This window comes from Seriola aureovittata, chromosome 6 (assembly GCF_021018895.1).
Source record: "Seriola aureovittata isolate HTS-2021-v1 ecotype China chromosome 6, ASM2101889v1, whole genome shotgun sequence".
Taxonomy (NCBI): Eukaryota; Metazoa; Chordata; class Actinopteri; order Carangiformes; family Carangidae; genus Seriola; species Seriola aureovittata.
This window is the reverse complement of record NC_079369.1, coordinates 15,187,562-15,201,703: the sequence shown is the minus strand read 5'-3', so window position 1 is coordinate 15,201,703 and position 14,142 is coordinate 15,187,562. Positions and strand designations below refer to the sequence as shown.

General features: G+C 39.3%; 1 protein-coding gene across 2 annotated transcripts in view; it reads right to left on the bottom strand.

The window, feature by feature from the left end:
• Positions 1-14,142, bottom strand: part of tsc22d2 (TSC22 domain family 2) — a 36,282-nt gene that overhangs the window by 5,839 nt on the left and 16,301 nt on the right. Inside the window, exon 2 of one of the 2 annotated variants that reach the window (XM_056378489.1) lies at positions 10,040-10,111. The exons of the other annotated variant lie outside the window; for it this stretch is intronic. Within the exon in view, the coding sequence (XP_056234464.1) occupies positions 10,040-10,111 (72 nt within the window). The remainder of the gene's footprint in view (positions 1-10,039; positions 10,112-14,142) is intronic. 2 annotated transcript variants of the gene reach the window in all.

Sequence of the window (14,142 nt, the reverse complement as noted above, 5' to 3'; positions counted from 1 at the left end):
TGTTTGACTAGGTGCCGAGTGAGTCTTAAAACCCCGCTCGGTCACATGGTGAGAAAACAAAGGGGCGGAGCTCAACCTCTCCCTCCCTCTCCACTTAATTTACTCCTGGGAAGACTCTTGAATAAGTTACATTATTCTCTACCACTGTCTGCCAGGACCGTCGCCACTCCAGAGGCAGAGGACGACTTATTCAAAGATTAAGCCTTAATTAAATAGGAGGCAGTGTGTTTATACATGTACTTGATGTCCCTGATCTTTTCTCTTAGTACAAATGTTTAACTCTTGAGTTGACAGTAGGGCATATTTTATTAAATAACTTTTTTTTTTTTTGCACGGCATAACAAAAGTGCAGTGCTGTTCACCCTTAAAGAGAAATAAGAGATGAGTATATAATAACAGCAGCTGGCACTGATGCCAAAGTATGTTGTGTTTTTACAAACAATTGAGCAATTTAAACTGTGCCAAAGTTGATCTCCACAACAGTTTTCCTGAATTTCCTGTCATGTTTCAGCACGTTTACCATTCAGTGCCCATTTAATGTGATTATTCTTAAATCTAAAGTGTTGAGGAAAATAATTTCAAGCAGTTACATTGTGAAAATCTGTGTAGGAGCCATCAAAAATAAGTGTGAAAAGCTGATTGAGATGGGTTATTTTTTCATGAACTGTATAGTGATACGAAATGAGAATACTGTACGTTTTTATTGGTATTGCTGATATTAGTCTTAATGTCAGTGACACCAATGAAAACTTACAGCATTCTCTTAAGACTAATGTCAGCGCATTGAATCGCGGTGGCACGTCACACCAAATCTACAGAGTGAATTCATGTGCTTTGCAAGTGATCACATTGTTAATGCAACGTTCCACATCTCTACAGTCTTCTCTCCGTCTGTCCTGGGGCAACTCAACGAACAAAATATGTGAGCAAAGGAAATACTTAAAAAGTTCCAGCTCATTTTCCTACTCATCTGAATTCTTGTCGAATTACTGAGCAAGCTAAAAATCTTTAACTGTAGTTCAGAGATGATGTACAGCATAACAGATCCACACTGACGCAGTGACAGCAGGGTAAATGAGTTTGCATTCCATAATGAGCGTCTCTCTCGGACTTGTGATCTGAACACTGATAAACAACGCGAGGAGAAAACATTCCTCCCTTTGAACTGAGCAGTTACACATATGCGACAAAGAGAGAGACTAATGTCCACGAGCTGAGGATGAAATATGTTTTTATCAATAATAAAAAATAGAAGACATGCAGTTTGTTTGGAACAAATTAGCTCTTCATGTGCCAGGGAGATCTGGCCTTAAAGACTGAAATGTTTAGAAATGTTAGGGAATAAAAACAAGGCCTAAACTAATTTGTTACTATTCGGCGTCCAAGCAAAATAAAGTAAATTGTACATTTTATTCAAGGAGGACATGTGGCGGTTTATATAAGGACCACTCGCTGTGTTAACCTCAACATGGGCCTTTCCCGCAGACTGTAGCAGAGCACACATGCACTCGTCCCCCCCCAACAAAGTCTGCAGGACCACATGGCAGCACATTCCAGCTCTGGACACCTCCGGCCCCGAGGCCAGCGCCTCCAAACCCAGACATCTGTGTCAGAGCCACCATCATGCTGGGACAACACACAGTCGAGCTCCTCAGTGAGGACTGGTTATCAAAACAGTCCTGTAACCACAAGGTGTTTTGGTTTGATACCAGCTACAGCCCGATTTCCATCATCGGCATGTTTCCTGTTTGACACACAGCTCCTACCTGCTCACACACCACAAGTTACTCATATGCTTTTGAGTCTGACTTTGTGTGTGGCTCTGTATCATATGAGACACGTGCAGGAGCAAACTGTGGTCTCTTCCATCTCTCTGAGTTTGTCACATGATGTTTTATAGTGTCCGAAATCCACTGCGTTCTCCATTGGGGCACAGATGCACCGGCACACGTCCCGGTCCCAAAACATACAAACACTCACTGTAGGGGGAGGCAGCTGAATAAATTAGACCTCAGTGATAACCCCCCCCCCTCTGGGAGTGTATTTCAAAACAATAGCTGGAGGGTGGGGGCTGTAACAACAGAGGAGTGCGCTCACTGACGACTCACCGTTGCCCTCTTTCAGATGCAGCGGCCTGCTTTAGCCTGGGTCTCATTGTTTGTCTTTCAAGATGCAGTTCAGCTGATGCATCAGAGGAGGTCAGCAGAGGCTCCGAGTAGTTTGAGCACAAAACTTCAGGGAAAACTCACAGCCTTCTCTTATTGATCACAATGAACTCATTGTTATGGCAGAATTCAGCTAGAGGCTTCCATTTTGAGGAGGCTAAAGCATTCAAACATCACAGTTCTAACATTTGAAACTTTCAACACGATCCCCAATTCACTCAGCAGTGTGAACCTGCACATGTAACATGTACAGAGAACTGAAAGTGGCTTCTTCCATTTCACTTACTGAAAACATAAAAAAAAAAAAACAACTACTTGCTCGACCCTGCCACCAACCAAGCTGGCCCCTCAACACTCTGCTTCACTAATGATCACCCTCTCTGAAAACAAAGAGACCAGTATTTTACAAGAGACCCTTCTCAACAGGGGAACTCTGAGCTTCTCATGTTTACCTATCTAGTTAGATAAATCAGATCATGGCAGCGGTCACGTCCAGTTTTCCATGGAAACCTCCACTGTAAATAAAAATGTTTTTGATGGAGATCAGTTACTTTAAGAATATGTCTCAGTCAAGACTGTCATGTTTTTCATTTCTTGAGATACTTTCTCTCCAGAAAATTTTTTTTAACATTTCTAGGGCTGAAAATAATTATTTTCATTATCGATTAATCCTCTGATGATTTTCCAAATGAAAATGAGCCAATCTATTTATATATTTCATCTTACTATCATATGTGACAAAGAAAAACATAAAATCCTCACATGGGAGAAGCTGTAACTAGTAACTAGCAAATGTTTGGCATTTTTACCTGAAATGATTGATTGTGGTTGAATAATCTGTCAATCAACTTATCAATGAATTGACCAAACATTTCTTAAGCTTTCTTAAAAAGACTAACATTTTTAAACTCCTAATCCATTTTAGGAAAGTCCCTCAAGTGCAAATTTGCAGTATTTGAAGTATAACAGGACGATTCCATGACGACACCTTATGTCAAACCACACGAAAACTTTCCTTTTTGTTGTTAATTATTAATTAAAACTGGACAAAGGATTCAAAGTGAACATTTTTGCTGTGTAATCTTTCTCTGTTAAGTTCTTCCACCGCCGAGGAGTCTGGGTAAAATGATAATGTGCACTGAGAGATGTGTGAAACTAGGAATGCCATCAACATGCTTGTCATGATAAAAACAAATATCCTGAATATTGCAAGGGGGGAAACAAACCGCGGGGAATACTTGAAATTCCCCCAAAACAAAAAATTTGCATTTTGAACTACAGTAGTCACAAAGGAAAGCATCGTGACTAGCTGCCTTTGTCCTTAATGCCCTGAAAGGCTTCAAGCAATAACGACAATTGCAGGATGCTGGAAATATGTTAATATGTGCCTCTGAACATGGTGGATTTTTCAGATGCTGTGTTGTCGGGACGTGTGGTCTACATAAGGGGAGGTCCATGCCGACACAATAGAGACTAAACAACATAAGACAGACCTCAGGGACCTCTTGTCTGGAGATGGAAGTTTTATTTTTCCAGCACTAAATCAGAGTCATGAGTAGGTGTGTCTGCTGCCACCGAGCTTCCTAGTAAACAGCTCAAAGGAACTGTCCTACTCTCACCCTATCCTGTTATATAATCCCTAGACTTGTGCACAAACATGGCCTTGTTCTGCATATGTCCCTACGTGACATGCTCAGAGACCCCCAGCCTGTCCTCCGCTAAGACATGGACACCTCTAGCAGATGTCTTGGTGGATGAACCGGCGACAGGGAGCATGAGCAGGAATAAAGGTCCTCGAGGGTTTAATACAGTCAAGGATAAGATCTGAATTCTTGAGACAGCGGATGAGCTTTAGCCATCACTCTTAATTTAAACGGGTTATGGAGGACCTTGTTATTTTAGCCTGTCTAGAGGCTAAAATAACTACCAGCAGGGATGTTTGTTAATGGTTGCAGAGCCGTCCTGCTCCTGAAGAAGTGATAAAGAGCCACAGTGTAATGTGACCATCAAACTCCATATGCAAACAGAGGGGGTGATCCAGGGCAGGGGGTCACTCCAGCCTTAAATAATCACTGGCAAAATGGTGTTCAACTTAAACCAGCTCTTCAGCACGCACCATGTGCTTCAATATCATATTTCACTACTTTTTCTTTGCCTCCCTGAGTGATCTGGGTCTGTGCCACTTGTTTGGCTCAATGTGGATTAAGACCGCACTGGAATGTGTTAAAAGTAATAGTGCTACTCCTGAGGCTTTAATGGGAAAATCCTGGCACCTCACCGTTAACGAGCCTCTGTATGCAGCAGAGCATTTATCACAGGATCAAGGACTTAGGCGGTGTTCAGGCCTGGCATTAATATGCGTCTCGGGTGATCTGATCCCAAGTGGACAGCTCTAAGCATGTCAGTTCACACCTGGCATTAGAATATGTCTTCATATGCATCTCCAGTTACCATTTGTGATCGACTCTTATTTTCCCGATCTATGTGCAAATAAACACGAACATCATTTCTGTTTGCGAAGACCAAATGCAATGTTGTTTTTAGCCAGACCGACTATGACAGATGGGTCTGTCATAGTCAATATGTTTGTGAAAGAGAGGGAGAGGGGAAGAGAGAGGGAGAGAGCGGGGCAAGGAGTGCCTGAGTGAATCAATGCGCTTTCCACAGCTCTGCAATGAAATAGGATTTTATCCATTTGAAATAGTAAAAAAAAACAAACAAAAAAAACAAACAGAAAAAAGGAAAATCAATGTGGTCAATGCTGATATTGTGATGGGCCGTCATAAATAAATCAATGTGTGGGAGACATTACACAACAGAGATACAGCTTAAAAGTTATCTTAAAGATTAACTGGGAAAATTGTCTTTAAAGATCCATAAAAAGTCAATTAGTCGATTGACAGAAAAAGAACGACTATTTTGATGGGTTGCTGGTCTAAGCACCTCAAATGTAAGGATATGATTTTTTTTTTTTTGCCATAACTGATAGTACATTTTTGAGTTCTAACATTTTAGAGACATAACCATTAATTGATTGAGAAAATAATCATCTGATTAATCAATAATGAGAATAATCATTAGCTGCAGCCCCAATTACGTTGGAATTAAATGCATAATTCATTATTGTCCATAATGACCTACTGTATGGGCGACCATGCTATGCTTTTCATCATCGAGGCGATGATGAAAAGGCTGCGTGTGTGCTCAGCAAACTTTTTTCTAGATAAATAAAAAAGTCAAACGTCAGCAAAGTTTCCAAAGATAAAGTTGACAGGATGAAAATGTTGCCACCATACGTTGCTGTCTTTGAGACACGCAAGTGGTATAAGAGTCTTTGATGGTTATGATCTCCAGCCATTAGTTTCTCCCTGCGTCTAAAAAAGCCTCGTTAGGTTTGAGACTAGACCTCTGCACAATGTCAAGTCATGTCATGTCTATCAAAGACCTGTAGTTAGTGATTTGGCTGGAGGGGGGTACCTCCTGTACAAACGCTGAGTAATCCGTTCAAAATTATGTACTTACTGTTGTGTGCACTTCTTACAATGACTTTGAAACAAAATTGGGCTAGGTTCTGTTAGAATATGCCCCACAGCGTGTTGGCAATTACAAAGTGTTTTTTTGTGTGTATGTTTTTCATTTGTATGGAGGCAGGGTGACCACAATCATTTCAATACCAAGAAATGTGGTGAAAATCCAATTTTTAACAGATGTTGAATAAACTGGCAACAGTTTCTAAAAGATACATGACTTCATAGGGGAACGATAACGGCAGATTGCTGTGAATTTATCAACTAAACTGATTAAGGAGTATGGATGTGTCCTGTCAGCACATCAAGAGTTAAAATGCAGCTTTCTCATGTTCAATTTTCCTCATAATGAAATGTTTGTTTCTGTGTCATAAACACTGGCTGCATACCTGATCTGGAGCATATCACCCTCCATGGCTGAGCGTAGGGCCAGTGATCAGGTGTGCTCAGTCCAAATATAAATCTGTCTTTTCTTTATTGTCTGTAATCATAAAGTTGGTCACTGTGGATGCAGGGCAATAAAAGGGCTGCTGCTGCTGCTTTACTTGGGACTAATCACAGCCTCACAATGAATCCATTGAGCAGATCAACAGATCGCTTTTCTGAAATGTTTACAAACCCAGAGTGTAACTTATAATTTAGTTAGTCTAAAATAAATGAATCTCCTGTGGTGAACCCGAGATCTAAGGAGAGCTGTATGGGATCAAATAAGGGTCAAGATTTTGAGCTTGTGAAATGATGTTCAGAAATAATTTCAAAATCCATGGTTGTTTATCAGCCTGGTAACCCTGTGGAAAGATGTGAATGTGAAGAGTTGCAGGAAAAAAATGAGAATGTCAAAATAAAATTTGTGCACAAATTACATCAACGCTGAGATTACACAAAGAATAAAAAAAGCAAACTTTTGTGAACATATGAGTACAAATTCTAAACAGACAAATGGGAAAGGTTCGCATACTGTGTGTGTCACTGAAGTTACACATGCAAGACTATATGCTAATACTTAATCGTTACAGGTACTAATTTCAGCGCCGCTTTAATAGTCAACATCGGGGCCAAAATTTGCAATATAAATTTACTTTTGACAAAATGCGTTTTCTGCTTTGAATCAATACCCAGATGTTCACAAAATATTTTTTCCTCTCAGCCTTTATGTAACCTCATTGTTGATATCATTTTTGCACAAATTTTATTTTGCCATTTAAAAAAAACTATACATTCACAAACTTGAATTTCTCAAGTACAACCTTGTCACTAATTTTAAAATTTAATCAGAACATTTTCACTGATGCCCACAAGTAGAAACTTGTGCAAAATATCATGGCTGTTTCTGCAGAAGTGATGTGGGGGTTCACTGACCTGCTGAGGTTTTACATTTTTCACAAAGCAATCATTTTCAGGAATGCTCCTTTATGCCCTCAAACAGTTTGTGATCAACCCCACCCCCCTTTCACAACGTACAAGCCCAACCTTGCAGGAGAGCTGGCGCAGGACAAAGAGAGATGGAATGAGGTGGCTCCCTCAGGTTCACCTGCGGTTAGTTGAAAAGTTTTGAATAAAGCTGCACTGTGAGTTGAAGAGCCCAGGGGCAAACATGAGTTGGACGGAGAACAAACAGAAGCGTCGAATCTTTTGTCTGCCGCAACGACACACTTGCTCAACTGCTACTGTTGTTATACATAAACATCCAGTTTATCTGGACCTGATTCGCTTTTAAGATTATAGTAATATGGACGCTGGTACATCTGATGCTCACTGCACTGGATTACTCACACATTCATGACAGTTGCATCTGTTTTATTTCACTAATAGTCTTTGATTACTTGCCAACAGCTGGTAGGAATCATGGGAGTGGAGATACAACAGGAGGATATTCCCATGTCACTTATGTCTTAGTTTATTTCGCGTAAATCAAATGCTTCATGTGACTAATGCCTTTGTCATTATTGTGTAATAATAATTGGAAAGAAAAATATAAACTATACTGAATGTCTCAATATGATTCATAGTAAAAATGTAAAAGATTTAACATATATTAGCATAATTTCCCTTAGAACAGAGTTTTTGCAAATCTTTTACCCCAGGCACTGCCAAATATAAAATATAATCATCTGACACATTAAGATCAGAGACCAAAACTATGGGCTGAAAAGATATTTGTTATAATTTGTTTGGCAACACACAGCTGGGTAAGAACACACATTACACACACTATGCCACACTATTGTGCTCAAATCTGGCAGATGAAGCAAAAGTCACGATGAAAATTACACTAATTTTCCTGAAGATTCCCTGAGACTCTCTAAAGGATCCCTGTGTTCTTGGACCCAAACTAGGAACTGAGCCCCAGAGCTCTTTGCTCAGACAATGTCATATAATTTCAACCACTGGTGCCAACCACTGGCTCAACATCAAAGGCTTGAATACAAACATGCTGCCACCTTAACCCCAGAGTTTGCTTGTCAGTGGTTGTTGACAGCCAATTAGATATCCATGGCAAAGAATCAGGACCTCAAACAGCCTCCATGTGACAGGACATGGGAACAAAAAGTTGTTTTGACTAATGCAAACCATAATTACTTCTAAGTTACAAACAAATGCCATTGATCGTCCAACAGTAACGCTGCTACTCAACAAGTTCTTACATGCTTTATAATAATTAACAATCGACATTTTCAAGACCTGGAAGTGATTCAGTTATACCCTCTAGGGCTGCAACTAATGACAGCTTTCATGACTGATTTACTGTTTAGTCTACAAAATGTAGGAAAAAAATTGCTTGATTTCTCCAAAAGCTGAAGAATATCCAAGATCCAATAATATATATGAAATATATAAATCAAAGAAATGGAGTAAATTCTCACATTGAAGAATTTTGGTTAAAAAATTGACTAATCAGAAAAGCTGCTTATTAATTTTATTTTGATAGTCTAATAAATCAATCGACTAATGATTTCAGCACTAATAGTTTCTTCTTGGGTTTCTCCCTGTGGCATGATCAATAAAGTGAAATGCATTTGCATGTTCAGTTAATTTGACTTAGCTGACAGCACTACACACACAGAGGCTCAATAGCCCAGACAAGTTATGTAGTAGTCCAGCTCTACCTCTATCGTCAATTTCTTTGGTTTTAGGAAAAGTTCTTAAAAGATAAGAATTCATTTTAAAATTCAATTCCCTGAGTCGATGAATTCAAGTCGGTAATCACCAGCTTCTCATCTGAGCATACAAATGACATAAGAATATTACGTCATATAACACAACCTCTGTCATGCTATCTCAGTGTGATCTTCTATTTGCAGTGCTAAAACCCCCTGGCCCTGTGCCGCACACGTTGTATGGGCAAGAGAAACCTGAGCGCCACATCCTCGTGACCGGCAGAACGGAGATACTCAAAAGTGTCACAGAGCCCTGAAACAGAGCCAGACCAGAGTGTTACAAAACATACTCGGACGCTTCCTGCAGTGCCATGCTCTCTCCATGCATTACACACTCGCAGCTGCTGAAATGTCCAGCTTGACAAGTCGTTTTGTTTCTGTAGTTGGTCTCAAAGTGCCATTTTTCATTTTACAAAAGGAGAAAAGTTTGCCAGAGAAGTGAAATAAAGATTCATTCATGTAGGTTTTTGAATGCAACAATGAAGTGGTTGATAACAATTTCTACCAGTACCTACAATCTTCATGTGATAATTTTGCAGTACATTCAGTTCCTTTTCCCCCTAGTAATGTCAGAAATGTTTACACAGCAGTATTTAAAACATAATGAGACACTTAGTCTTTCTTTTGTCTGTTTGAAGTTTATGTTTATATTTATTTTCTTTTAAAATAGCTTTTACCTACTAAACTTGGTCACTGAAACCAAGTCTAAGGAAATTATTTTAAATTTAGGCCTATCCACCAAAAAGCTTAAGATGAAGACCTAATGACAAAAACTATAATCATACTTTTTTTTTTTTTTCACCTAATTTAATATACACTCACAATACAATTTTGAGTGTTACAATGTTTTGTGGATGTTAAGACTTAAGGCAGTTGTGGTGTGGTAGGAACCTCAGCAATGCAAGTCATCTTTCATTAACTGTAAAATATATTTTTGTTGAACGATAGTGTCATTTGTTTTAAAAAGTTGATGACAGTGTCACTTCGTTGACAACACTTGCGGACATATTTTCAGAAAAATGACACTTCGGGGTTGAAGTTAACATGGACATTTTCTTGCAAGGTGTGCTGCGTTATAGGGGTGCAGGGTCTGGGTTAGCCAGCCAGTCCAGGCCACACACACGCACACACATACGCACACGCACACACACCCACACACACACACGTGTAAACACATCCGAGCTCATACCTATCGTTGACAGGCTTTGACCCTCGTAATCTGCTAGGCCGGAAAGCCTGGTAGAAAGCAGTGGATGGGTTCCTGCATTTTAATGGGCGAGGAAACAGAGACAGGAGAAACATGAGTAAAGGAAGAGAAACATGTACACTGACAGAGAGGCATGCTTTGACAGAGAGAGAGAGAGAGGGAGAGAGAGAGAAAAAAGGTGAATGAGAGAGTAGAGGAAGACCCCGAATCACACTGAGAGGAAATGATGATACAATCCAGATTGCCCAGCACTATTCAGAAATTACATGATGTAGCAAGACCAAGGGCATTACGGGTGCATTTTTCCAAGTCGTAAAAAACCTTATCATACACTGTCCCTGACAAGTTGAATTACTGCCACCCCTTATTGTTCGTTGTAATTCTTAAATAACAGCCTTCACTGAAACATTTCAGTGCTAAACCAACAACTGTTGCCACAGACAGTTTTGTATGATGTGACAATAACATAGGCACTGCTTGTCCATAGTTACGGAAAAATATTATCATTATTAAAATAAAAAAACCTTTATATATATATAAAAAAAACTAATAAAGAATGTTTGGTATTTAAAATCAGTGTAAAACTCAAAATGCTGAAAGACTTGAAAATAGAAAGAAAAGTGGTCTTGTTATCAATTTCAGTTTAGATAATCTTGTCTCCTTGCACTTTCGTGTAGTTTAATATTTAATAACACAATGCAGAAAAGGACACTCGGATATGATGACACTTCACTGACACGTCAAAGGTTGCCACTGATCAGGGATTATCTGGACTTTTTTTTGTGTACCGTCAGCTATTAACAGTCATGAATTTACTATTACTCTACAACCACCTGGCCATTCTGATTTGTAGAGAATAAAGTGAACTTCAAAACAGGCAGTTTTCCTGACACAGCAGCTGAGGGTAGATAAAATTACGACCAACATCAAATATTTATCAGCATTTGGGCATTTGCTAGCACAGTGTTAATAATACACCAAGATCATAATTTAACCTGACTCCAAATCTCAGTCCTGGATATCTGAATCTTGACTATAAAAGACTGAACATGTGGCCTTTTCATGTTTGACTCTATTGTTTTTTTAATCTCTTATTAATAATTCCCGTACTGTTTCTGTATTTTATTTCTTGCTTCGTCTTCTATTGTGAAGCACTGCTTCATCTAGATTTTGATCTAGACAGGTGCTATATACTTTGACTAAAATTGTTCACCATATCTAAGTAAGAGAAGTTTAATTAAAGTGCTTTTACATATTGTGACTGCAGACATTTTTAGGGCTATAAAATTAAAATGTTTTTATTTATCTACAATGAAGTCATTTAATTAAAAAAAACATTTAGACTAACCTCAGATTGCCTCATACTGAGGTGGAAAGAAATATGATATTTAAAAATGCCAAAACAACTTTAACAAAAAGTGTTAACAAAACAAACTATAAGAGATAAGGGCAAGTTAACAGTGGTAACAGTCAGACAAGTGCATGCTCCTGCTGGGTTCAAGTTCATGTCACTCACCCTGCTGTCTGCACAATAATTGTAAAACCTTCTATGGGAGGCTTGTCTTACAATAAGAGCAGGGGTGGTCAACAAAATCGTAAAGTAGACAGCTTTCACTGGAAGACCAAAAAACAAAAGCAAGGGGTGGAAAGGAATTCATTTACGAAACCAGAAAAGCGGGGTTAACCATCCACTACTATACTGGTTGACTGTCAAGAGTGATTTACAGATGAGTTCCCATATCTGAGCACATGACAGATTTATCTCTGCCACACCCCACGGACAGCAGCTCAAGACTGAGTTTCCTTATGCACTGGGGAGGTATTTAGATGGTGTAAGTTTAAAGAGCTCACAAACAACATATATCAACACAGTAGCTGTGAGCTCGGCTCTCTGAACATGCCAACATACAGATGGTGGACAGAATAAAGGAACAGAAACCAAAAGGTGTTAGTTCAATGCTTCTTGTCATATGTTTTTCAAGTGAATTGAACTCTACTGAAGGGATGAACTGTGTTCTTCCAAAAGACATTTCAAAGAACCTTTGTATGGCCACTAAAACCTCCTAACATCCCCCTGAACCTTCTGAGGGGCCTCTACAGCCTTGTCATTGACCACTAAAACTTCCAAAACTACACGCAGAACCTTCTCAATGGCTTTTAAAACCTCAAAAAATCCCTTGAAACTCCTACATGATCTCCAGAATTTCCTCACTGACCACTACAACCTCTTTAGAGGACCTCCATAACCCCCTAAAGGACCACTAGAAACTTTTTATTAAATGTACATGTAAAATCTAACAATGTGTGTTAGTAAGCCCTGAGATAAGTTCCTCCTTTGATTTATCTTTTATAATAATTTTGTATGCTCGACGAGTCAAAGACAAGACAGGGAGAGGGTCTGACAAGAAGCTGAGTGAGAAGCTGCTATTTAAAAACCAGGAAGCAGAGACAGAGAAAAGTCAGGGAAAACAGGGAAGCATGGTGCGATACCTCACCTGAACCCCCTTCAGCAGTCTCACTCTCTGCAGCAGGAATCGTACTATTGAGGTACTTAAGTCTCTCTTTCAGTGCTTTATATAGGCCACAGCAGTGCGCTGTACACAGCCCTGTAAAAGCTATTTTAAAGGCCTGACATTTGTGGTTGTATGGTCTTTATACTATTTGTTCAGTTTTTGCTCTTACTGCTTTGTTTCTCTGTCCCATTAAATTTGCCTAATGTGTTTCAGAGGTTTGAATAAAGGTTGAATATCGGAGAAGGAGAAAGATTACATGACAAAGACCCTGTCTACACCAGCAACACAGCAAAAACACAACACCGTCATCACAACAGCAGCTGCTGCTGTTCTTCATTAGTGTGTATACTTCAGTCAAAGCACTGCCGTACACAAAGAATCACTTGACAGAGCCTACAGCCCAATACACTCATGCTTAAAATTGTATATAAAAAACTAAAGAGCTGAAGTGTGAAGAGATGCTTTGGGAGTCATAGATGTACAGCATGAGTTAAGGTGAGCCATGTTGCAGCTGTTGTAGGCAGCTGCACTGAATAAAACTGAAGTGCATCAGTCCAATGGGCAACTGAAAACCGCAGCTTAATCGGACCCAATAAATGAATATGATGAACAATGTAGTCATAAAGTCTAATCCACTTTTCCACTGTAAGGATTTGATGCTTTCCTTGTCCTACATGATTGGGGACTGTTTGTCGGACAAAACAAGATATCTGAAGAGATCACCTTAGGCTTTTGGTTATTTTTCATTTTCCAACTTCTAGTTGGCATAATCAAATATAAATCAGGACCTTGTCTTTACAAAGCACAGCTTACGCCCTGTCACGTTGCAACCTTAATAAATTTGACAGAATGTTGTTAGGCAGGTATGCAAGTTCATAAACATAGCTTCTTATCTGGTTGAACTACAGCCCCAAGTGAAATATACTAGAAGACATGATGGGAAGTCTTGTGCTTCTTTCATAGATTTAATTAATAAGGCACTTATCTTACAAGTTGACTGATGCACACATGACTACACTTAACCTTAAGGTGAGTTTCTATCACTCAGAACTAGAATTTGCAGTTTTTTCTTGCATTAGCTGTTGAGAGAAGGCCTGCAGTGCCTCCAGCTCAGGCCGCTGCTTGTCCACTGTTTGTGTGACTCCTGAAAGAGCATCAAAATCCATGGGATGTTAAGTGAGTATTTGAGGTCATTTCTGAGCCCTTCCACCAAAGTACAATAGCTTCCCTGGGGTCTATTTACCTCACTGACCATGTAGAATCCTCATAATGGATGACTTTAAAAATTGCTTTGGAGCTGAAATTCTGTCAGGTTTTCATAAAGATGTCCCAAAAATTACAGTACAGCATATGCAGGAACAAAACATTATGATACTCTTGCAGCCTGTTTACAGAACTAGGCTATCATTTTAAGCAAACACAGGCCAGTAAAATGGATGTAAGAAGCCCCATTCAGGCTGGATTTAATTCTCTAGGTTTTAACATTACCTGTTCTGGTCAGTGATTTTAATTTTATTATAATTTAATTAATAAACCCAGTATTTGCATTATTAAATACCACTATGTGTCCAG